General features: G+C 37.9%; 1 protein-coding gene across 13 annotated transcripts in view; it reads left to right on the forward strand.

Annotated features, from left to right (window-relative positions):
• Positions 1-25,560, forward strand: part of LOC134218489 (gamma-aminobutyric acid receptor subunit beta) — a 269,248-nt gene that overhangs the window by 194,100 nt on the left and 49,588 nt on the right. For 10 of the 13 annotated variants that reach the window (XM_062697556.1, XM_062697555.1, XM_062697557.1 and 7 more), the window contains one exon: positions 17,091-17,228. In XM_062697556.1, coding sequence (XP_062553540.1) covers positions 17,091-17,228 — 138 coding nt within the window. Of the gene's footprint in view, positions 1-4,421; positions 4,560-17,090; positions 17,229-25,560 lie in introns of all 13 variants that reach the window. The other 3 variants (XM_062697553.1, XM_062697554.1, XM_062697563.1) reach the window with 1 other exon arrangement.

A 25,560-nucleotide genomic window follows, 5' to 3' on the forward strand; every position in this document is an offset into this window, starting at 1 on the left:
GAAATTCCCTTGGAAATTCGAATGGATTTTTCTTGGAAATTCGAATGGATTTCCCTTGGAGATTCGAATGAATTTCCCTTGGAGATTCGAATGAATTTCCCTTGGCAAATCGAATGAATTTCCCTTGGAAATTCGAGTGAATTTCCTTTGGGAATTCGAGTGAATTTCCTTTGGGAATTCGAGTGAATTTCCCATGGAAATTCGAATGAATTTCCCATAGAAATTCGAATGAATTTCCCATGGAAATTCGAATGAATTTCCCATGGAAATTCGAATGAATTTCCCATGGAAATTCGAATGAATTTCCCATGGAAATTCGAATGAATTTCCCATGGAAATTCGAATGAATTTCCCATGGAAATTCGAATGAATTTCCATGGAAATTCGAATGAATTTCCATGGAAATTCGAATGAATTTCTTATGGAAATGCGAATGAATTTCCAATGGAAATTCGAATGAATTACTATGGAAATTCGAATGAATTCCCATGGAAATTCGAATGAATTTCCCATGGAAATTCGAATGAATTTCCCATGGAAATTCGAATGAATTTCCCATGGAAATTCGAATGAATTTCCCATGGAAATTCGAATGAATTTCCCATGGGAATTCGAATGAATTTCTCATGGAAATTCGAATGAATTTCTCATGGAAAATCGAATGAATTTCCCATGGAAAATCGAATGAATTTCCCATGGAAAATCGAATGAATTTCTCATGGAAAATCGAATGAATTTCCCATGGAAAATCGAATGAATTTCCCCTTTATAATTCGAATGAATTTCCCATGGAAATTCAAATGAATTTCCCATGAAAATTCAAATGAATTTCCCATGAAAATTCGAATGAATTTCCCATGGAAGTTCGAATAAATTTCCCATGGAAATTCGAATGAATTTCCCATGGAAATTCGAGTGAATTTCCCATGGAAATTCGGATGAATTTCCCATGGAAATTCGAATGAATTTTCCATGGAAATTCGAATGAATTTTCCATGGAAATTCGAAAGAATTTTCCATGGAAATTCGAAAGAATTTTCCATGGAAATTCGAATGAATTTCCCATGGAAGTTCAATTGAATTTGCAATGGAAATTCGAATTAATTTCCAATGGAAATTCGAATGAATTTCCCATGGAAATTCGAATGAATTTCCCATGGAAATTCGAATGAATTTCCCATGGAAATTCGACTGAATTTTCCATAGAATTTCGAATGAGTTTCCCATGGAAATTCGACTGAATTTCTCATGGAAATTCGAACGAATTTCCCATAGAAATTTGAATGAATTTTCCATAGAAATAAGAAAGAATTTCCCCTGAAAATTCGAATGAATTTCCCCTGGAAATTCGAGTGAATTCCTCATGGAAATTTGAAGCAATTTCTAATGGAAATTCGAATTAATTTTTTCTGCAAATTCGAATTGATTTCCGCTGGAAATTCCAATTAATTCCCCCTGAAAATTCGAATAAATTTCTTTCGGAAATTCGAATATATTTCCCCTGAAATTCGAATGAGTTTCCCCTGGAAATTTGAATGAATTTCCCCCGGATTTTCGAATGAATTTCCCCTGGAAATTCGAATGAATTTCCTCTGGAAATTCGAAATAATTGCCCTACTAGTATTATCCCTACAAGTAAGCTAAAGTACACCACCTCCATTTCACGACTGATACAAACTCGTGGTGCGTGTTTGAATTTGTAATCTTTTGAACCTCTATTGCTATCATGTCCGGGCCGCAGAACTTCCCATTTCAATATGGTGAAATATCGAAAGACTTGCTTTATCTTCTGAAAGCTACGTGCAGTAATATTAGTATCAGTCTTCGTTACGTGTGGGTTCTATTTACAACTCAGTAAGACAAAAACTATTCGTAAAACTTGGAAAATTTACTTCCAGTCCACTGGGTATTGATTGATCAATCTGTGCTCATTCAGCTTATTCGAGGCATTCTTCACCTCTTCCAGCATTCCCCAGATCCCGAGTTGATCACCATATTTCGCCCGGGTTCTGCCAAATCGCACCAAGCGCCAGCAAAAAAATACCTATTTTTCTGTCCAATCTCAGATTTTTAACTATCCCAACTTACGACAAATGTGTGGATGAATTGATATTAAATGATTTCCGTTTTACTTTTACGATAAAAATATCACAAGTCAGTAAATAAGCCACTTGGTGCGTTTTGGAAGAATTCCGAACCTTTATGAAATAAAACACGAAATAAACATTTTTCTAAGCTAACCAAGCATAAAATATTACGAAATCGAACGAGTGAGTTCACTTTTATTTAAGTGAAGACTTACTCAACCGCAACCAAATATTTATTCCGTTCCAAACACGATTTACGGTTCCAATACACTACCTTCGTCTTACATGGTAATGACATTTACCAGAAAACCTTAATTATCGCATTCATTATTTTGGTTCGTCAAGTAATCATATTTATCATTATTGGGATCACTATTTATCTTTCATTTTAAAGTAAATGGAAAGAAAATAGTTGCCTAATAATCGCTTAAAGCACTCAAAACATGAATTCCTAAATTGAATGATTTTTATCTGCATTTAATGAAAGAACTAAAAAGCTGAAGGTACACAGTGCTATAGATCAATTTTAATAATTCATTCCGATATTTCATATTCTTTTAAATTTGCCTGACCTCCAAATTTTTTCTCTCAGTGTAATTGTCACATTTCTCTTCATCACATTAAAGAGTATTTACAAAAAATCAATTTCAATATAATAACAATGTTCATCTGACAAGTCATCTGCTTATCAACTTGAACGACAAAGCAAACTATTCGTTCTACTAAATTGTCACTCACACATACATCTATGACATTACTCCCTATCGAATTCGCATGATCAATCTCAATACCTACCACGAAGAAGCAAACGATGATCCTTTTATGGGTCAACGAAATGACAACCCGAGAAAGGAAACACCACATCATGTCATCCTACTAACCAGTTGTTTTCCTTGTGACGTGTTTGTGCATGCAAAATTTTGTCCTTATTCTGATATTTCTATCGATATTGATACTTTCCAGGACTGTGAAGCAAACTGTTTTCGGTTGTTCCGTTTTCCCGGGTGACATTTTCTTTTCTTTTTTATTTCCCTTAGGAATGGCATTATTTTCCCTTCTTCTTTTTTTTGTGTACATACATTTGTGGAGTGTTGGGTCAACCCATTTTTTGTTTTGAATGATGGTTTAGTTAAACATTTGGTTTTTATTGATTTTTGTCCCCACTAATAGATTTATTTTCTATACCAAACGAACATCAAACAGGAGCGCTTTAATTACGTATATTTCAACAACATGAAAATGCGTTCAAGTTGAGTTTAATTTTGTTTTGGGTATTATTCTCTAATTAGTTTAAATTTTTAAGGATGCGATTTGCGGTATGCGTCTGCGAACATCTAAAAACTGCATGGTTTCTTCAAAATACGTATAAGCTTTCTTATGTTTTCTTTCTTGTATGTTATTTTCCATTTATTTTTGTACAACAATCCTATTTTGTTAGTATTTTATTTCAGTTTTACTTTAAGTTTTAGTTGCCAAATAAATTCAAATGGCATATTAAGCGCAAAAAAAATCTAACGCTAGATAATATTTATTTAATCTTTCAAATATATTCTAATTACTGGATTTATTATAATTATTGGTCAGCTTCCTTCCAGAATGGAGTATTCGTATTTTATTCTTTATTGATCTTATGATTAATTCATTTCGTTTACTTAATCTTGTTTCTTGTTATGTGTGTATTTTTTTCTATCTTATTCTAGGCATTAACAAATTTACAATCATTGAATTTAAAAAACAAATCGAAAATTCTTCCACCAAAGGCAAACACTGAAAACAAGCTTTGATACCCTTCATGAAACCACACCAAGCATCCGAGTATGTGAAATTATGTTTTCTAGATGAAAATGAAACCCCCTGCATTAATGAATACAATTTACTCAAACCAATGAATGTATGCTAAGCTTAATCTCTTGCGAATAGTTTGATTTACGAATGTTAACAATAGTTGGACCAAAACTGCATAAATCTTTGCATATACTTACAAATCTAACCATTTTTAATGATTTTCATTTTCTTTCATTCTCTCATTCGAATCACACATTGCCAAAAATCAATCGCAAAAACGAACCGTAATTGACATCGAATCCTACATCAAATTATGTATTGTCCACACCGTGGTACTTATGCAAATGCCCAAACTCAAATACGGCCACTCATGTTTGAATCAAAACAAACGAAAACCGGCGAAACATGAATTCTAATCCAATAAAATCATACCCAAATCTTCGATTTGACACCCGAACCTCGGATCCACTAACAACTATTTAAAACTTTCAAAAACCTAACTCGAAATAAACCCTAATAAATCGTTACCCGATTTTGCAATCCCTGGAGTCGGTTACACGATGCGAGATATCCGGTACTTCTGGAAAGACGGCCTAAGTAGTGTCGGAATGAGCAGCGAAGTAGAACTACCACAATTTAGAGTACTAGGTCACAGGCAGAGGGCGACCGAAATTAACCTTACCACAGGTACCCCATTGTTGAAAAAAATACTTTGTTTTATTTTCCTTTCTCGATGAAAAACACATCTGTAACTGTCTCTCGAAACTACATTTCTTTCATGTTCTCTCACTGTCGCTCTCAATATCTGTCTCTAACTCATCTCTGTCATCATTTTATTGTTATTGTTTCACAAAAAACGCATTTCAACCTTCCTTTCTTATTGACCAAATATCTTCACACATGTTTTCTTTTTCAATTATTCTACGGAATTTGCATAGCAGAAGAAGTACTTTTTCTAATCAATCTAATCGATTATAGCTCAATTTGCCAAATTGCCAACTAATACAGCAAGCAACAAACAGTTTGGAAATTTGTAATTTGGTGATTATTTTGTATTTTAATATATTTTTTGTTCAAAAATTCAAACTGTTTGGTAGAAGCTAATCACCAAAATCACTATAATCACTTATCTGGGGCGATACACTAATTACGTAAGATTGTAATTGTAATGTAAATGATAAATCTCTCTCCAATATGTCCTTACGTAATTAGCGGATTGCCCCCTTCCGTACAAAACGAATCTAAAATTGTATCACAAATCGGCACTGTTTACCAGCGAAAAACACCACAATTCATTTCATAATCCTTTTGTTTTACACTTACACCAATAACACTGTTTACTACCATTTTTTGGTTCAATACTTTTGTCTAAGTGTGTAACACCTCCACGGCTACCACTTCAACTATCACAATCACCAAAAAATACACTAACAAAAGCAACACCTCCCGAAACGATTTAAATGTATATCTCCATTGTTTTGTACATCTCTAGCAGATGAAATCTTGCCAAAACCAAAACGTTTATCCCTTGTGTTCGGAATTCTAAGTTCCACCTTGTATCTTGTATCCAAAAACCCATTAACAAAAACCTCAAGTGAAACCAAGCGTACGCAAATCAAATGACTGCACGTAAGTTGATTCGTTTCAATCGATTTAGTTTTCTTACCTTTTGTTTTGGATATAATTGTTTCGTTTTGTATCATAATTTTACGTTCAGTGTTTGAAAATCAAGTATCGAATATAAACTGTTCGTTTACTCTGGTGAAGAGAACAGCCACTGTATAAATGCTACAGCAAGAGAAACTTGTGTTATACGACCTAACAGTAGACCACTAACATATGCTGTTGTGTGCAAATGAAAGACTTAAGAAAACAGTAACCTACTCTACAGAATGGTTGTAATTAATCGGACTATTACGCTTAGAAAAAAAAAAAACGATGCAGCGGAAAGAGAACCAACGCTTAGACTACACTTACGTATTCGCCATTCAACTTTTTACAATATTTTCACAACCAATTTTCTCATATTCGATGAAACAGTTTAATTCTGGGAACTTATTGCGAAGGGGCATCTGATTTGAAAAGCAAATCTTTGTAACGGATATTTATTGCATAATTTGCCAAATTTGATGGATTTAAATTATCACATTCGAAATTTGCGAAAAGTAGCCATCGCGAAGCTTTGTCCTTAAATAAGTGTGACGTCCTTATGAATGTCTTAAGTGTTGAACTTAATTTTAAAATTAAAAAAACACTTTAATAAAGAATTAAAAAAAAAAAACTTATGAATGTCGCTTATAGAATGATTTTCCCATAACGCGATTTCTCTATCTTGTTAAACGGTTCTCCCTCTAGACGTCTGTCAAATTTGGTATAACGGTAGCTTTCTTCTCATTATTTTTATTTTTGATACCCACATAAGTTTCGAATAAATTACAACAATTACAAATTACAAACCTTAAAATCTTTGTGATGATTTCTGAATAATTCGAAGGATATCAAGGCTCTTGTTGAGCAATGCAAATGCTTTTTTTCATCACAATGAGTCGGCAGGCGCTATTGTTGTCGATGTATACACATTAAGTTGCCCAAGAAAATACCATTTTCGAATTTCAAAAACCAACATCGCTCACCAACAACCGACATGTTTCATAACCCTAAGATATTACCCAAGCAAAATTTGATTTAGGGGTGCCTCAAATCATTCAAAGTTTTGGGTTTCATTAGCTTTCTTCAAACGGTTGGTTCAGTCCTCTCCTCCTTGACCCTCACTGCCTGTGTTGTCAACGCTATTTAAGTGCTGCTGCCACATTACGATCACTTCATGTTCTTCCGCGCATAGACTCCCATCTTTATCACTGCACATATCTGCACGGTACAGATGCTCCATTTCCTTGCGATTCGCATCGTCTTGGCGGTGTTTCTTCTGCCCAAAGATGAGGGTCTACTGCAGTGGTCCCCAGCCTGCTTGCTATCGAGGGCCACACAGCAATTTTGAACTGTTGAAGCGGGCCGCGGTATATTTGCAATATATGTTTATCATTTCGAAATGAATTTTGAAGTATAATACAAAGTAATCAAAAAATCTGTTTAAAAAACGCACTTGTAAGGGCATTACATACTACAGCGTAGCTGAGTTTTAGTTCATATTGTTACACACGTCTGCGATAGTAGACTTAGCATAAAATTACTTTCCTAACAAAATCTCCTCGGCTTTGTTGGCAAAACTATTTTACCAAATAAACATCTGTCGACCGATTCTAAGTGTTTTTTTTTATCCTCGATGATTATTGTTCAATGAAAGTCGTTGAAGCCAGGTCGTGTTTTTGAAGCCAGGTGCCATGTACTTATTTTCTGACTTTTTCGATCTGAGATATACAAACAGGATTATACCTGCATTGCCCGACGTGTCGACTCGTTTATTTGATCTTTTTTCAAAGAAAATGCTCATCAGGAAAAATACTCAATAACGGGCCGAAACTTCGGACTCTGCAAACATAAACCCGTTTGAATATCTCAAACTAACAAATTCAGAAAATAAGAACAATTATCCCAGTCGAACTACAACCACTTACCAGAATTATTGAATAGAGTAAATCTGAGTAAATCTTTACTCTGAACTATTTACCGTGTTTTTTATTATTTTCAAGTAATTAAATTTTCTGGAAACCTTTTCTTCATCATCCCAACTAATCGCAGCATGACAAAATCTTGATTTCGTTGAACATTTTTCTTAGTGTGAAGTACATGACGCATTTTCAGGAATTATAAATCAAGAAATTTCAATCGAATTTTGCCACAACTTAACTTATTTAGAAAAATGAAAGAATTCATATAAGGGTGCAATATATGACAACATTATTTTTACCTAAGAACGTTTTATATATTTAGCTTGGTTAAAGCGCCAAAAATACCATCAAAGTATGTTGCCATTAGACTACATAGTATGTATGAAGTAAGAAATTTATTTAATCTTGATGATAAAAAGATTCTTGGTTTATATGTTTCTTGAATATCAAAATAATGTGAACTAGACATACACACTCAGTTTTCATTTCTGCAGCTCATCAAAATCCGCACAGCCGTGTGCCCAGCAAAATAAAAAAAACTGATATCTCGTCAAAAGGTGAGGTGAGGTTTGTTATACTATCGACAGACATATGATTTCCGCACAATGATTTTCGTATCACGCTGTACGCGTACAGTGGCAAGATGACATACATCTTTTTTTCACCGTTGTATCTATTTGACAGTTTGTTCCAAAACTATATTCTTCATTGAAATGTATAGAAATCATAAACTGTTACTGTAATTTTTATGAGTACAGAGTATTACACAATATTTACCCATATTTTTTTAAAATAAATTGTGAATTTGCGTCAGCAGTTCATTCATCGATATGAAAACGTCATAGTTTTCTAATTCTTCGTATAGGTATTTTAGCAGAAATATGCGAGTTCTTGCAAATATTCCGCAGGGCAATTATTTCTGCGGACGTTAACCACTCTATTCTATGGTTTGGGGTGATTTCAGTGCAAACGGCACTGATCGTTTAATTCATTTGGACATTTTGTAGGATAAAGCCAGCACCGTTCAATTGAGTCCAATTTAGTTGCTGACTAATGGCAAATCAAAAATCCCACATCCTTTCCAATCCCCAGACCTCATTCCAATTAAAACCCATGGGATCCTTGCACAAAATGTTCGAAATCCCACGATATATACATCAAACCATAGAATATCATGCAAAAGTAACGGTAGATTTTCCCGGAAACAACCCAAGAACTGGCAAAATCAATAGGAAGACATCTTCAGAGCATAATTGTACACGCCCGTTTCAAATCACTCAGAGACTGAGTGAAATTGTATTGCCGTCTCTTTTTTTCCCACGGAAATCTTACTCATTTTTCGTAAAAACTGGAACTACTCAAATTTTGTGTAGTTCCACTTTTTACGAAGATTGAGTAAGATTTCCGTGGGAAAAAAAGAGACGGCAATACAATTTCACTCAGTATTTGAGTGATTTGAAACGGGTGTGTAGCAATTAATGGGCTTACGAATAATTATTTTGCCAATGTTGTGAAAAATATCATCCGGAATTGCAGAAAAACGATTTTTACTCAGTCAGCTTGCAAATGTTTGTTTTGATTTCAAATGTCAAACGGCGTATTTGACATTTCAAACAACAAATTATGTTCTGTTTCGTACAATACAATTGTCGAAGGGCAGGGTACGGAAATCATCGTGCTATCGTGATACCAGCGTGATTCTGGGTGACAGACATATGATTTAATGCTGTACAGTGATATTGGTATCATATATGTGTCACAAGTATTAGCTGGGTTTCGGCAAATTATTCGCTGATTTTAAGCAACTTTGACCGATATCTCGGCGAAAAACATGTTTGCTAGGGCTCGGCTGTGCGAATCCCGGTAAAAGTTGAACAAATTGCTGAGAGCCCGGTAAAAAAAATTAAGTATGTATGCCCAGCCAGAGTACAACGAAAAACTGGACACGATGAAAGCTTTTCCTGGATGTGATATTTGTCAATGGGCCACATGTAGTGTATATTCTGAAACCCTTCGCGGGCCGCAGGAAAAGGCCTCGAGGGCCGCATGCGGCCCGCGGGCCGCACTTTGGGGATCACTGGTCTACTGTCTTGGCTCCTTGAGCGACCAAATACGTTGCGTCCTTCGGTTCCGAACATTGTTGTTGACGGATAGTTTTAGGCGCAGTTCAATCATCACCAGTTTGTGGTCAGAGCTGATGTTAGGATCAGTAGTTGGAAGAAGCTGACTACCTCGAGCTATCCATCTATCCGTACAGGGAACTCCGCAGCTTACCCACGATGTCCATCACTGCCAGGGCGAGCTTAGTGTCCAGAATGTCAGAGTCGTCTCTACTGCGGCGCCATCTCACAAGCTAATCACGATCAGAGTTCTCCAACACAGATTTATTACTCCTTTTTTCTGATACCGAACTGAACTGCGGCCAGGCTAATCAGTTTTAATATTTCTGCATCATTTGGTCCACTCGATCGGTCTGGTTGCGATTAATCATTCGGAATAGTCACTAGATAGCAGCTCGACTCCGCCATCTTCCTGCGATAATTGTTCCGGCTGTTGTCCTCGACGACAAAAATTTTCGAGAATTTTACGACGGAAATTCATCCCGCCGCGTTCGTTGTCGGACGTTGGACAGAAACGTATTTTCCAGTATTGCGTTCCGCCAGACAATCGAAACTGTAAACATTTATTCAAACTCATTTTTATATGAAGAGATAATTAATTACAAAAATAACAAAGGACAAACACTTACACTTTTAGTTTCGTCCAGACGTCAGTACAATACGGATAAATAATACAAATTCTTCATACAAAGATAATCAAATCTACAGTGAGGTCTGAACATATTGGTACGAGCGAACAGGTGCTGTGTTCACCGCATTCCAAATACACAGAAAAAATAAATAACCTAAAAAAAAGTTTAAAGAACTCAACTTTGAGTACGAAGTTCAAATTTTTAACTCAATATTAAGTAGTTTTCTCACTCCCTCTCATGAATGATATTATAAACAAACCTGTGTAAGGTTTTAAGGTAATCTATTGATCTAACTAGACACGGTCGGTATCAGTAAAGCTCGAAATGCTCATTGGAAGTATTACAACGTGTAGAGTCTTTTAAAAAATAGGGCTGTCCAACCAGCTAGCAGGCGATTCCTCGGCTTCGGCTAATGTTTATTCTGTTCCACATTCATAAAATATGTCCTTCAAGTCATCGTACTTATCGTTTGCCGGTGCATAGATTTGACTTGAGACGAGTTTGTACAATTCCATTTAATTCTACCATTTTATTAAATGGTGAAATTAAATGGAATCGTACGAACTCGTCTTATGACAAGTTCAGACATTCCACTAAATACTCAAAATATTTTTCTTAGAGATGTTGATTAGGCTGTAATTGATGAATTTGCTCACTCGTCCATGTTCATTCCCCTTCTTTTTGCCTTCTTGGGATTCACGACCTCCACCAAGGGCAGACCTCTCTCCCGGCGAACTTCAGCAACGCTCCTCTTCGGAAGTGCTGCCTCATGCTTTTCTTTCAGGTCGGCAACCACCACGACCTTCTCCTTGCGTTTTACAGCCACCTTCCGTTTCGGAGGTGCTAGATTACTCATACTTTTTGAGTCGACCAGCTGCCTGACTTCAGTTGGGATTTGCACCTCTGACGGCTATTCTTACACCCAACCCCTCGGTATGGCTTCACAGCCTGGCTCACTACCAACTCCTTTTCGTCGGAAAGGAGACTTTTTTCTCCGCCTCCTTACTGGACTTCAGCAGAGACTTAATAGCCTCCTTTCCCACCACGACTAGGATGCAGAGAAACAACTTATGTAGGGGTTATGTTTCCACTGTAATGGCCGCGGTTGTCCAAAAAAGACATGATCACATCCATTTTGAGACTGCTTCCCTCCCCATGGTAGGTCATCACTTTCTTAATGACCTTGGTCAGAGAGCCGCCATCCATCTGGTCTTCTTTATCATTTTGATTCTCATGAGTCGCCAGAGCAAGGAGGTCTACCACGCCAGAGTTCTGCGAAAAATTCGCAAAAGACAGCATACCGGGTGCCCCAGTACCCCACAGGCTCCATCAACGCTAGGCTAGGCATCACTTTGGTACGAGTCGATTGACGACTTAAGATTAGGAGTTAGAGGACATCATATTACCAGCTTTACTGCCACTAAGCCGGATGATTTTAAACAGATTTACCGAAAAATGGAAATGGTAGAAGGTATGAAATACGTCTAAATGTTTGCACCATTAATCCCTGTCAACACGCCTCATGAAGTAGCGCTTCCAGTTCAGGAAACAATTTCTCGGGAAATCAAATTTCCCGAGATACCCGATTCCCGGAAGTATATTTTTCCGGGAAATAAATATACTATCATTTTGAAATCATTTTCTTTTTATTTAAATTTGCTGATAACTTGTTTTGGAGTATCAATCATTCTTTTGACTAACATTTTCCTAACAAAGAAACAAAGAACTTAAAATCTGTGACGAAATTACTCAATATCAAGAATAAAGTTACTGGTTTGTGCAGTGCTCAAGTTTCACTGGATCGCCGATATTTAGGCAAGGGCACTGACTGCTTTGGTAGGTTTGTCCTATTATTGTCTGAGAGGTTTAAAAAACTTCAATTCGCTTCATAACTCATATATGACCAAATTTGGTCATATATGAGTATCATCAACTGATTTACAACATGTGTGTTGCTCGGGCATTCATCTGATTTAAATACCTTCAAAGTTGAAAATGTACCAAAGTATTCGTAATACGAAGCGGTATTTCGCTCAAACTTGATCAGGGGTCGTACACTAATTACGTAAGCACTTATGGAGGGAGGGGGGTCGGCCATTTTCATACGCTCCATATAAATAAACATTTATTTGTATAGGAAAAATCTTACATGGAAGGGAGGGGGGGTTGAAAAATCCAGAAAAATTGTTTACGTAATTAGTGTACTGCCCGAAGGTTTTAGTTTTTATCAACAACAAATATGTGGTCTAGTTTCAGAATAGTTGACGTTAGAAATCTTGCGGAAATAATCACAACTTCTCAAAGCCATCATTCCTCCCTATATCAAGGAAAAATACGAACAGTACAGAAAAGTAGCACATAGCGGAGCTCATCAGGACACTGTAGATCTTATTATTGAGCCAAAGCAGATGCTGATACTACGCCAACTGATACTGAGGAGGAGTCGAAAGTTTCGCAGAAGAAGTTAACGCGTTTCAAACTGAACAGAAAACTTTCCTAAACTTCTTGACAACTCTTTGATAATTTGAGGACAATGTACCAATGTACCACAAAACCCATGAGGTCTAGTACATATTTTCATCCATAGCTATTATTTGTACGACAAAATTCTAGTTACGATTTTGAATTTGTTTCATATAATTGTTATATTTTCCGTGGATCCCGAGAAATCCTGGGAAAATGGTATTTTATTTTATTTTCTTACTTCTCTCTTCCCGCTTTTCACAGTGAGAAGTGAGAAATGATTAGTGAGCAGTGAGACATCTCTGTTCTCACTCCGCCCTACTCACTTTTCACAGTGAGGAGTGCAAAATGATTAGAGAGAAATGACGAGTGAGATGCCTCACTTTTCATTGCTCACTAATCATTTCTCACCTCTCACTGTGAAAAATAAATAGTGCGAACTAAGAAGTGAGACGTCTCACTGCTCACTTCGCACTTCTTACTTTTCGCAGTGAAAAATGAGAAGTAAATAATTATTGTTGGGAAGTGAGACGATTTAATTCTCACCTCGCACCACTAACTTGTTTAACTTCTTACTGTGAAAAATAGGAGTTCGAAGTGAGAAGTGGTCTCACTACTAACTTCGCACTTTTTACTATTTAGCACTACTTACTTTTTACAGTGAGAAGTTAAAAATAAGTAGTGAGAAGTGAGACGTCTCGATTCTCATTTCTCACTTATAACTTCACACCGTGAAAAGTGGGAAAAGCGAAGAAAGAAGAGAGTTGTCTCTTTTCACAGTGGAAAGTGAGAAATGGTGATTTAGAAGTGAGAAGTAGACGTCAAATGACCCATTTGGCCAGATGACATGTTCGACCGAACAATCTATTCGGCCGAATGACTTGTTCGGCCAAACGACCAATTCGGCCAAATGACATATTCAGCCGAACGACCTGTTCGGCCGAATGACTTGTTCGGCCAATTAACTTGTTCGGCCAAATGACATATTCAGCCGAACCACCTATTCGGCCAAATGAACTGTTCGGCCAAATGACCTATTCGGCCAAATGACCTATTCGGCCAAATGACTTGTTCGGCCAAATGACCTATTCGGCCAAATGACCAATTCGTCCAAATAACCATTTCGACCAAATGACCATTTCGACCGTATGACCTGTTCGGCAAAATTACCTGTTCTTTTTTTTTTAAATTGACTGCTCGTAGTTGCTACTCCATTATGACCAGATCAGCTGTTCTTGCACAGGGAACCAACAGATGTTTGCTTGGGACTAGCACACATCTTCAATGTACAAGCACTGGTGATCTCATTTGTTAGGTCATACTGGCGCCTGCCACGTCAGAATGCAAGTCAATTTAGGGAATGGGGAGGAAATGATGATGCAATCACTCGCCCACTGCAAGCCGAATATACCTCTGCACTTGCCACGAGTTCATGCGGAATTTGTTGGATTTTCTGGGTAAGGTTGGAGAGGCAGAGGTCCGTCTTGGTTAACGAGCTGCCAATGTGATAGATAGGAGAAGGTAACTGATGGAATTTCTAATTGGATGTAGGAAACGAGCTCTATAGTTCATTTCCAATTCTATCAGATTACTGATAGAATACTCAAGTTGAAGGTATAGGAATAATAATGGAAACGGTATGGAAGTCCATTTCCAGTTCTAGCGATTGCTAGAACATGAGAAATAAAGAGAAAGATACAAAGTAGGAGAATGGAACGGACCTGGGATTGAACCCACGACCTCCTGCGTATGAGGCAGAAGCAGTAGCCATATGACTACCAAGCCCGCTTCTCTGTTCGGCAAAATTACCTGTTCTGCCAAATAACCTATTCGGTCAAATGACCTATTCGGGCAAACGACCTTTTCGGCCAAATGACCTATTCGGCCAAATTACCAATTCGGCTAAATAACCTATTCGGCCAAATGACCTAATCGGTCAAATTATCTATTCGGCCAAATGACCTATTCGGCCAAATAAGTTATTCGGCAAAATGGTCTGTTCGGCCAAATGGTATATTCGGCCAAACAACTTTCGGCCTAGTGGCCTTAGGCCAAGTGGAATTCGGCCGAATGGTTTCCGGCGAACGGCTCTTCCCCCTCACTACGTTTCCGTGCACATTTTGGCTTGGAGTCACTCGTAGGTACTTGAACGATAATCTAGCGCTCCTGACATGGGGAAAGGAACAGACACTGTTGAGACGTTCCACCTTGGTAAACAGGCGGTCGGTAAAGGGCAATTTTGTCAGGTCTGTTTACTGTTCACAACAGGACTGGGCTAGTGCTCTTCAAGTAGTACACGGTCGCTTTGATAGGGCATGAATGCAGCTTTTTAAAGAAGTTTAACAAGGCTTACGGGCTAGAAAGCCACAAGTCCGAAAGTTTTTTGGCCGCATCTGGCGTTCTGACGAATATGGTTGAAAATGCGTTTGGCCGAATACTTCATTTGAGCAAAAATACATTTAAGCCGAAATAAGTCATACCACCATAAATGTTGATGGCCGAATGCGCCATAATATCTGGTGACTTTGTAATGGTAATTGAAAAGTAAAAAATAAGAAATCATTATTTCTAACGTCCCACTTGTGAAACGTTAGACGTTAGATGTTCTAACGTCCCAGAAGTGGAAAACTGAAAATCCTTTCAAAATTCACACAAATAAAGAAAAGAAATTCTCACAGTAAAAATTTCAAAATCAAAAGTAAAGTAATATGTAGTAATACAAGCGGAAAATGAGAAGTGTAAAATGAGTAGTGAAAAGTGAGACGACTCTTTTCCGACTTCTCATAAGAAGTGAGAAATAAGAAGTGGGACGTCTCACTTCTCATTACTCATTTCTCACTCTTTATTTCTGTTTTCCCGCGTCCGTCCGCGACGCCCAACTGCTTCCTTCTCATTTCTTACTTGATACTTCCGTCATCATTACTCCATAATACAAAAGGTTGAATAAACAGCATTGTCGGTTTTTGAAATTCGATTCATTTTTTTCAAACCAAGCCATCTGACAACCTGGCAGACAAGCACAAGCTCCAATACTATAGCAAAAACCTGAATGACACTCGTTCTGATTACGCTTATTGGAGTGACAAACGCCTCAAAGACCAATGGCTTGAATTGTACCCCGTGTGGAAAAAAACATCTGTCATAAGGTCGTTCAGTTTCATGCTCATTGGGTTAACAACTCGTTAATCGTTTAGTGATTCCGAATCTAATTTCGATAGAAAGATCTCCTTTTTTAAATTTGTTGGTCCATACAAACGTACATATATTATATTCAAACTTTTAGTCTGTTCGCCCCAATGAAATTCTGGACATTTTTCTAGCAAAAAGGTGTTTGTCACTCGATCGAATGCAATCGAACCAGACTTTTATCCTTTGAACAATACTGTTTCATCGAATTGAATTTTTTCAAAAAGTACACAATCAGAACCCACAGAAGTACTGAATAGAATTTGAAAATCAGCTTCAGCAAACATGAAATTGGAATCACCAAGTTCTTCTCATTTAAAGTTTATGTTAATTTTGATCAAACCCAAATTTTTCAATGTACATCAAGTACAGCCAGGCTACCGCAGCAGTCATTCAAATACAGCTAACATACCGCAAAATCAACCCAGACCGCAAGGCGGCTGAACCTTGCGCACTTTTCGACAATGCGACAAGGACTAGCTACAAGTTTTCGAAATGCTACGTTTTTTATGCTCAATTAAATCTTAAGATCATACGTTTACATACATAACATGAACATAATCAAGAATATTAGGATTTTATACCTTTTAGATGATTTTAATTGATTTTAACTTCCCTGCTACATACATCAAGTATTATACATATACAAACCTCTACTGATATAGTGAATGTATATTTTACTTATTAATTCCTTTTGTAAAATCTTGTACCCCTTAGACCTCCTTAGAACAGACACGGTGACAATTGGGGCTCTTTCAGACCAACCAGAAGCCCAATTAACACTCACTTGATGATTCACGTCGTCCCGTATGCAATAATAGTCCTTTTAATTCCACCGCGATAACGTCTAGAGCTGTAGGACTTATCTTATGGTAGATATGAAAAGAATAGATTGATTTACAAATCAAGTGATCAATAATCGAAATGTCTAATGGTTAAAAACCTAAACGATCGTAGTCATGAGAGGAATAAGCTAGATGTAACTTGTCACAGGTAATAGGAAACGTTCACAGACGAGCACGGAGCCGCCATATTGGCGTAAAAACAGTACCGACTAAACAGATCTTGTATCTTTATCAACCACTGAAAAATAAGTGTCACCTCAACTGTTGTATATCTCTTGTACCATTCGTTATGTTGTGTCTAATTTTTTGCATATTTTCTCAACCCTCGTTTTTTCTTAACGCACATGTCAAAACCAAACAAAAAAAATGTGCCGCAAAACACTATTCCTCTCGCTCCTCCTAGTCGGATACACGATGCGAGATATCCGATATAAATGGAATGAAGGCCCCAATTCAGTCGGAGTCTCGAGTGAAGTATCTTTGCCTCAGTTTAAGGTTTTGGGACACCGTCAGCGTGCTATGGAAATCAGTCTCACAACAGGTACCTGTAGACGGTCACCGATATTTTGATTTCTTGCTCATTCCGTTACCTCATTTTACTCTCAATATACATCCCGACCACCCCTCTAGCCTATCTTGAACAAAAAAAAATACCCAAAATCAATCAAAAAATCCATACCTTACTATCGTTCTTCCGTTCGCTCTTCTGTACGTAAAACCTATCTATTTATCAGTCTCTCGCTCATCTCTACTTTCCAACCGCTCAATCAGTCAATCAAAATCCAAAAATACTCAAATTATACCTCAAAATAGTTATCAACTTATCAGATACTAGTGCCAAATCGCCCAACCAAATCAACACAAAACGATAGTCAAAATTTGTACTCAAACCTCTTAGTTCCATATTTCCCTCTAATGTCCACCATCCAGCACAAGAACCACCAACAAACTCTCGCAACAATGAGAATCCAACGAAAATCCACATGTTCCGTTGAGTTTTCTTCGTTTTACGTTCAGTTCGATCAGTCAGTATACACTCATAGCGCTGAGAATTCTAAAAACTACAAACCCGCTCTGTATGGCTTTTCTCCAGTTCATCCAACCATCATCATCAACCCATATTTTCCCCATTGGAATGCAAATTCTTTCACCCAAATCACCCGCTCACGGATTGCAACGATATGAGAATTGTGCATAATTCGGATTTTTTGAAAAAAGCACACTTCCCTCCGTGCGCCCCGCTGGGTATTCTTTCCACCTAAGTGGGCGGGCGTGAAAATCAAACTGTGGCGCCATCTTTGCCGATTGTGGCGCAGGGTAAAGGTTCCTTCGGAATTGGGTTTGGAAATCGAATATATAGCAATTGCTCAACGAATGGAATGTTTACCCTTGCACAGTTATCATTATTGTTATTATAAACGAATATTATTTTCCATGGCAGTTGTGTGGCAGGCAGCGAAGCAGTCGAACACGAAATAAAGCCGTTATTTTAATTCGCGAAAAGCTCACCTGAATAATCTCCATAATAATGGGGTGGCACTATGTGCCGATATACACAGGCCCGGCCACCGGCGGTAATGTGATCATCTGTGACGATTCCACGTGGCACGGAAGGGGAAACCAGCCGGAAGGCGACCGAGCATAGATCGCCGATTGACATCCTCATCGCGCACGGTATAAATATTTATGTTGCTATTCGATACATCGTCTGACACATTATATGCCCGGTCCACGCTACTGGTTTGACCTTTGTGGCGGAATTTACGATAGGAAGTTTATTCGGAGCGTTATTGATTTAATCCTCATTCTCAACAATTATTTTATGAAATGTAGATTATAAAGACAGAAATTTACAAAATACAAATCAATAAATGAAATCACGCTAGTCGCACTACAAGAATCCCTACGACACCATTTTCTAAACAAAAATGAAGGAAGTTTTTATTAATCACTAACTTTTAACAATCTTCTGCAGGAATGTTGCAAATGATGTTTTGAACTCGTATTACATAAATGAGTAAAAATATTACAATTTACAGACATTTACAAACCTTATTCTATTAACGTTACATCTCGGTAACGATATCATAATGAATTCGCTATGTAAAATTAATGAAATTCTGCTGGCATCTTCATTCCACATTCGAATGAGAGTTTCAAAAACTGTTTTTCTTCAACTCAGTCGAATTTCTTTCCGTAATTACATCAAAGGGTGCTCTAATCCGAACGACACGCTACGGAAAGTGATTTCAGTAAATGCTCTATAAAATCGTTAATAAGCAGCTCACATACAATTTGTCGCAACAATCACACAAGGCAACGTGCTAAGGCACAACACGCCCCGAGCTACGCTCTTTCCTAATGCTGCCGCCAAGAAACAGCTAATGCCCATAAAATCAACCGAAAGCACCTCATGATGCCGCAGTACCATCCCCAGTGGATGGAGCCAGGCGTCGGACTTTTTCGACGGAAAATTCATCGAAAATTGATTCTAATCTTTGGGCTTTTGCCCGTCGAAAAAGCTCACCAATCGAATGTGCAGCCGAAAAAGCCGTTGCCAATAAAACAAGATTAGTAGTCTTGCACACTGCGTCGTTTGGCGCGATGATGGCCCTGATTTTACTACAACTGCTTCACCGATTCCGCTATCAGCTATCGCACATTTCGATTTAACCGCCAGCGACAGGGAAAGGGCGGCAACCCGTGAAAGTATAGGAACTATACGCTATTCGGTATAATGTCCCACAGAGAGTGCTTTCGAATTGTCAGATACCGAAATTAATGGCGTTAAGTGCTTTGGCATACTTTTAAAAATATGTGCCCTGTTCAGGGTTGATATGATTTTTTGTAATGATGATTATTGTAGAATGCGTCGTTAGTAATAATTTGATAGAAATTATCCAAATAATGCGTGGAAGCTATCCTAGCGCCAAGAAGCCCATCTATAATCTAGCGTTATTTGCAAGATTTTGTTGTCAATTGGAAGATTAGAGAAAAACTCTAATAAAACGATAATAATATACTAATTATGAGGTGTGGTACATGAAGACACAAATTTGCAACTATTCATTAATCATACTATTTTGAATACTCGATTCGTGGCTAGACGTATCAAGTTAAGCAGATAATGCTTCAATATTGAATTCTTATTGGTTTCTCACTCCGTACCAAAGTTAGTCCCTGCTCAGTAAATGATCACATTACCGTTCACATTGTCTGCCAACGCTACTACCGCACGACAAGATTTATGCCGTTCTGCACTCTACGGTAACGGCTCGGGAGTTGCCACTGCTCTACTGCCGCCACAGCCAGCCAACCCGAAACAAGATTAGTGCTGCCACTGCAGAGCCATTCAAAGCGAATCCACAATCATCCCATCCACTGTAATTAATTCATCCTCATACCCTCGGAACAACATCGCATTTATCTGGATCGGCTTGCCCCATTTCCATCATCAACGGTAGCAGCAATCACTCAACCGATCGTAGAACCCACACCTAATAGACCGGCAATCAAACCGTTCTCCATCCCCGACCCCGCCTTTTTTCACGTGGTTCCATTTGGGGTACCGTACTCCCTCGCACTGTGTACGTGTTCGTCTCGCGTCGCACCCCGGGGGCTCGCATGGTCCGCACCCATCCGAGGCGGGTCCCTCTGTGGTTCGTGTGACGGGAGGGGGGAGTACACCCCAATGACCGAACAGCCCCCGTCCCCTCCCACAAACAAAGGCCCGGTTCATTACCCGTCATTATGAAATAAGAAAACTATCAAAAACGACCAACCTTCTACTAACCGCCATCGTCTCGTAGCCTAATCTGTGTGCCTGTGTGATCACAGGGCGCTTACTGTGGGGTGTCTCCCAATTTCTCAGATTTGACGTATCGGTTGGAATTTCAGTTCGATATATATATTGTATAATTGTATTGTATTGTATATTCTTCGGTTCATGTTATTGTTGTGACTCACTCACTCTCACTCTACGTTTGTTTGGACCAGATTTTGCTTAATTCCCTATTTCTTCCAAACCGCCACAAACAACCAAACCACCACTACCATCACCTTAACCTAAATGTTAACTCATCGGAAACCTTCAAAAGTTTCAATCAACTAATCCGATTTTACAAAACGCCCAATTGTATTCGTCGTAAAATCTTCCAATAATTTTAATGTTAAAAACCATTCACGGGATTCAAAACAATGTTAATTTTAAGAAACACCACCTTCCCTATTTCCCGGTGGTTGGCTAATTGGTACGTGTAGGTAAGAGAAGGGATTCTACTCAGTGACCCTGAAGGTCCGTTTATGTTATTTCGCTCTGTGAGTTATCGGTTCCAGATAAGTTAAGTTGTGCGCGATATTGACTCGGTTTCGAATCGTTCAATTCCTACCTAAGCTACCTTAGAATGTAAGTCACTTATCGGTCGGTATATCGTCGTCAATTCAAATATGTCGTTAGCTTTAAGTACAGTTTAGATTTTGTTTTCAAATGGGAGGCATGGTGTTGATCCGTACGATGGGATAGGAAATGCATTGTTACACGATCAAAGTATAGAAGACAGCTCTTCAATTCGTTATATAGTGTATTGTTAAATGTGATGTCAGATTGTTTAGTTTCTGCTAGTTTTCGATTTATCGTCGATATTTCATAATCCTCTAACAAATTATTGTTAGAGGATTATGAAATTGAGCAGTGTAAATAAATCTTTGCCAAAATACTAATAGGGTCAAATCATAATAACCCTGGTAGTAACCGATTTTTTCCAAATGGTATCAACGACATAAAGTTGCAAATATCTGATCATGCTTTTAACTTAAGGCCTTTAAAAATAGAAAAGAAACAGATCATCTGTGTTAAGGACTTCAACAGAAATGTAATAAATGGACAAGTTTTTATGCAATAGAATTTCTACACTGCAAAGTTATCTTGTAATCAATTGACTGTATATACTTCAGGCTTTAAAATAATCACACTATGGAATCGATTTGCGATTTGAGCTTTCAAGATTTTGTAAACAAACGTTGGAAGGTGAATTATTGCTAAAGCAAGCATTTCCTGAGAAAACTATTGTATGTTTGTTTACAAATAAAATAACGCCCAAATTGCAAATCGGTCCCAACTTGTGATCATTCTGCCCATCGTGAATAAAGATTTATTTTGACTGTGTTCTGCAGCAATCGTTTTAGTTTGATAACAAGGAAATGTGCTCATACAGGTTCAGAACTTGGAACTTGTATATATTTTACTGCCCCTTGCTATGGGTAGGAGCGATAAATGTAAGTAAACATTAGTCTAAGTATGAGATTTCAATGCTATGTTGTTTATTACCATTTTTTATTTCTATACATTCATTTTTTATCGTGAAGGAAATTCGTACTGTTTTACCAAGTTAGTGCTTCCGAATCCTAATTTACGGAATTTGTATCACACATCCATAATTTCTACTTACTCTACAATGCAGTCTCCACTGTTAAATGCATTTTAAATTATGAAAATGATTTCCAACATCTGCAGTGCGGATAATGAAAAGGGTGATATTAACATTTCTCGATATTAAAGAATTTATATGCTTAAGAGAAAGATTGTAGTTGCGGTTTCTTTTGTTTTCCTTTCCAACCATGTTGGACACATGAACGACAACACGCCAAAAAAGAATCTTTACGAGGATCATCTTATTTTTCTTAAAAACTGCAAAATACGAAGAATTCTTCAAATTCGTGTTTTTTTTTGGTCGCGTTTTCGAACGCGAAACTTTAACCACCAAAAATATGCAACATGTTCCAAAAACCCCTAAATAATTCTTTCAAAATTCAATTCAATTCAAAAACAAAGCCAGAAAAAATGATGAGTATTCGTGATGCTCATGCTCAGCACTTATAGTTGATGACCTGAGAAATCGAATGGTGACTGACGATTTTTGATTGTTTGGGAATATTCTGAGACTATTTGATTATAAAATAGAAAGGTTCGTCGTTTGTAAACTTTCCAGGGGTTTGAAGTCATTTGCATGTTTTATGTTCATAGAAAAGTTATTTCGACAATCTGTTTATTCCTGCATATGAGTTTTTTCCGGAGAACATGGGCCTGCCAGGGCCTATCTAGCAGTGATATTTTAGAAGAAAACTGTTTGTATTACAGTCAGACTAAATCCGGGGGTAAGAAAGTGTTGATTGTTTTGGAACTCCAGTGACCCATTACAGATTGCATGGTATTTCATGACCATTCCTAGGTTATTTTCACTTACAATAAGCCCGTCCTGTTTATGCTACCATTACCTATTAAATAATGGACCCATAAAAAAAATTTCAATTTTTTAATCCAGCGCATATTTAGTTTCAAAAATTAAATCCTTGAGAAACAAGTTAAAACAATCTCATCAAAACAATCCATATCCGGAAAATCGAAACAACGTTATTATTATAACCTTTATTAACGAAATATTCGGCTCTTGGCCGGTTCATCTCGTAGGTTGGCACAACGTGTTGAATGAGAAATGAGAAATCAGAGTTCCATGCCTGATGCTCACTGCACCTGTGCAATCCGCCTTCAAAAACACAGAGCAACACATTTTCAGCAACACACACCAAAACGCCGTGAAGCGAGCATTGAAGCTTCAAAATGTTATTCACGGGCAGTGATGAAAATTCGTGCAATGGAACATTTTTGTTTCCCTGTTGGGTATTTTAATCACTGCGACCATTTGTTAGATCTATTGTGATATATGCCCCATTTCATATAGCTTTGTCAAGTTGACGCATCATTGCTATGTAGAGCAATTGCATCACCTTGACATTGAATGGAACATTATCACAGTATCAAGCACACGTGCACTCCTAGTAATTTCGATCAGCGACACCCGATCGCGGGGGCAAAGCACCAATCGAAACCAAAAATATCAATATTGGAAAACCAGACAAGAAAAGTATGCTATGAAAAACAAAACACGCCCGGCCACGCTCAGAGCCTACTTCGATTTTTTTCAGGGTAGGGAGCATTGTTACGAAAAGTCATGAAAACGTTGATTGATATTTATTGCTAATTGGAAAATAACTTTTTTTTTATTTAAAGCTACTTACAAATCAGAACTTGTGAGATCATTGGTTGAGTATCAAAGTAAGACTTGCGCACGGTCAGCTGTGTTTGCTTTTCTGACAGCGAATTGTCTTTGATATCGTAAAGTTTTTATTTCGGCTTGATTTTTCCGGTTTTAGGTTTCTCAAACTACCGGATAGGCGTACCGCAACGTTCATGAGTGCTCTGATGAAAAAAGTGCAGTTTGTGATTTGTTCTAAGAAATATACGTGCAAAAATGTGTATAATGTGGAAGTTTCATGGGAGCTAAAAGTCTCTCCCATTTTTTGGAAATGGATTAATTTGGTGAGATTGTTTCATTATGATCGTATTATCAAATTAAATTATCAAATTATATCATCAAATTAAATACGCGATGGATTGAATACATAATCCTGAAGTTTGCCTATGGAACCGTTATCCAATTGATAATGATAACATAAACAGGCAGGGCTTATTGTAAGCAAAAGTGACCTCTGACTGGTCATGAAATACCAAGCAGTCTGAAACACCAAGCAAAATACCACTTAATTGGCTCTCACGTCGCCTATTCCTAATTTAGAGCAATGAACTGTTAGAAAAAAAAATATTATGGTCCATTAAGGGTCACATGTTTATAAAAAAAATACACAATTGTAAACAACAAATTAATCCCACGACACCGAAATGGCATTTTCCAATATTCATAGCATATGGAGACACAAGGTGCATTTGAGCATTAGTTCATTATCTTCTTGTGACTAAGCTTGTTGTGCAAAAATATGTAATGAATTAATTACATAAGTATGCAATGTGTCATCTGCCCATTCGAAGTCGTTTAGGTACGCATCGTTATAGGCTGCAATGGAGCCCGTAATTTTATTAACGGTCAATCACCTGCGTGACCACACGGTCTTCATACAGAAATACATCCTTGCCTCACCCCAGCTACGAGCCGGCTGGAGTCAGACAAGACCTCGATGGGTCTGATGGTTTTCTTAGGAACCCCCTTTGCGTCTTAGGGCGCTAATCATATTCTCGTGATTGAGACGGTCGAAAGCTTTTTCACAGTCAATGAAAACCAAATTAGAGGGAATTCTGAAACGGAATCCGGTCTACTGCCGCCGGAGAGGCGCATCGATTATCTCCGGAATCTGGGCTAAGATGACTTTGAGAACTGCACACAGCAACCAATTAGGGAATACAGTCAGGTAACTCTTTTTGGGCACCATCTCAAAGATATCCCGCATCCAGTCGACCGGGACCGTCTTTACAAAAGAAGAGTTCATTCACAATTCCCTTTGTCCAAGTCCCTCGTACGCCTTCCGTAACGTATAAGAGATCCCCGACTTCCAGGTATTTGACTCCAACCATGTTCACCTTACATTACAGTAGGAGTGTATTGCTTCAGCCTTCCTTAGCCATGCAGTAAGATGCGCAGCTACCAAAACCAAATAAAGGGACTCTTCAGACCGCATCGTGCTTTCGTGCTGTGCGGTTCTTTCTCTCTTTGCGGAAGGAAGTTTTTAATACTACCCGAAGCTATTTTAATTTCAACGGTGCTTCTTAGCGCTATTTGTACCCACTGATCCCGTTACGATCTTTGCAAGGACCCGTGCCTTCGTTTTACGTTGGACCCGTTTGCGGAAGTAAAATTCCGACAAGCGGTGGTAATCCTGCAGGGACACCGTTCTGGAAAAAAAAAAACTCTAGGTAGCAAACTTCTTCAGTATTTAACTGAGAAGCGCCATAAATTCTTCACATACGACGACAAAACTGAGCGATTGTTCAAAGTCGTCTTGAAAGGTCTCCCCAGTGATGATAA

The sequence above is a fragment of the Armigeres subalbatus genome, chromosome 2 (assembly GCF_024139115.2).
Source record: "Armigeres subalbatus isolate Guangzhou_Male chromosome 2, GZ_Asu_2, whole genome shotgun sequence".
NCBI classification, from domain to species: domain Eukaryota; kingdom Metazoa; phylum Arthropoda; class Insecta; order Diptera; family Culicidae; genus Armigeres; species Armigeres subalbatus.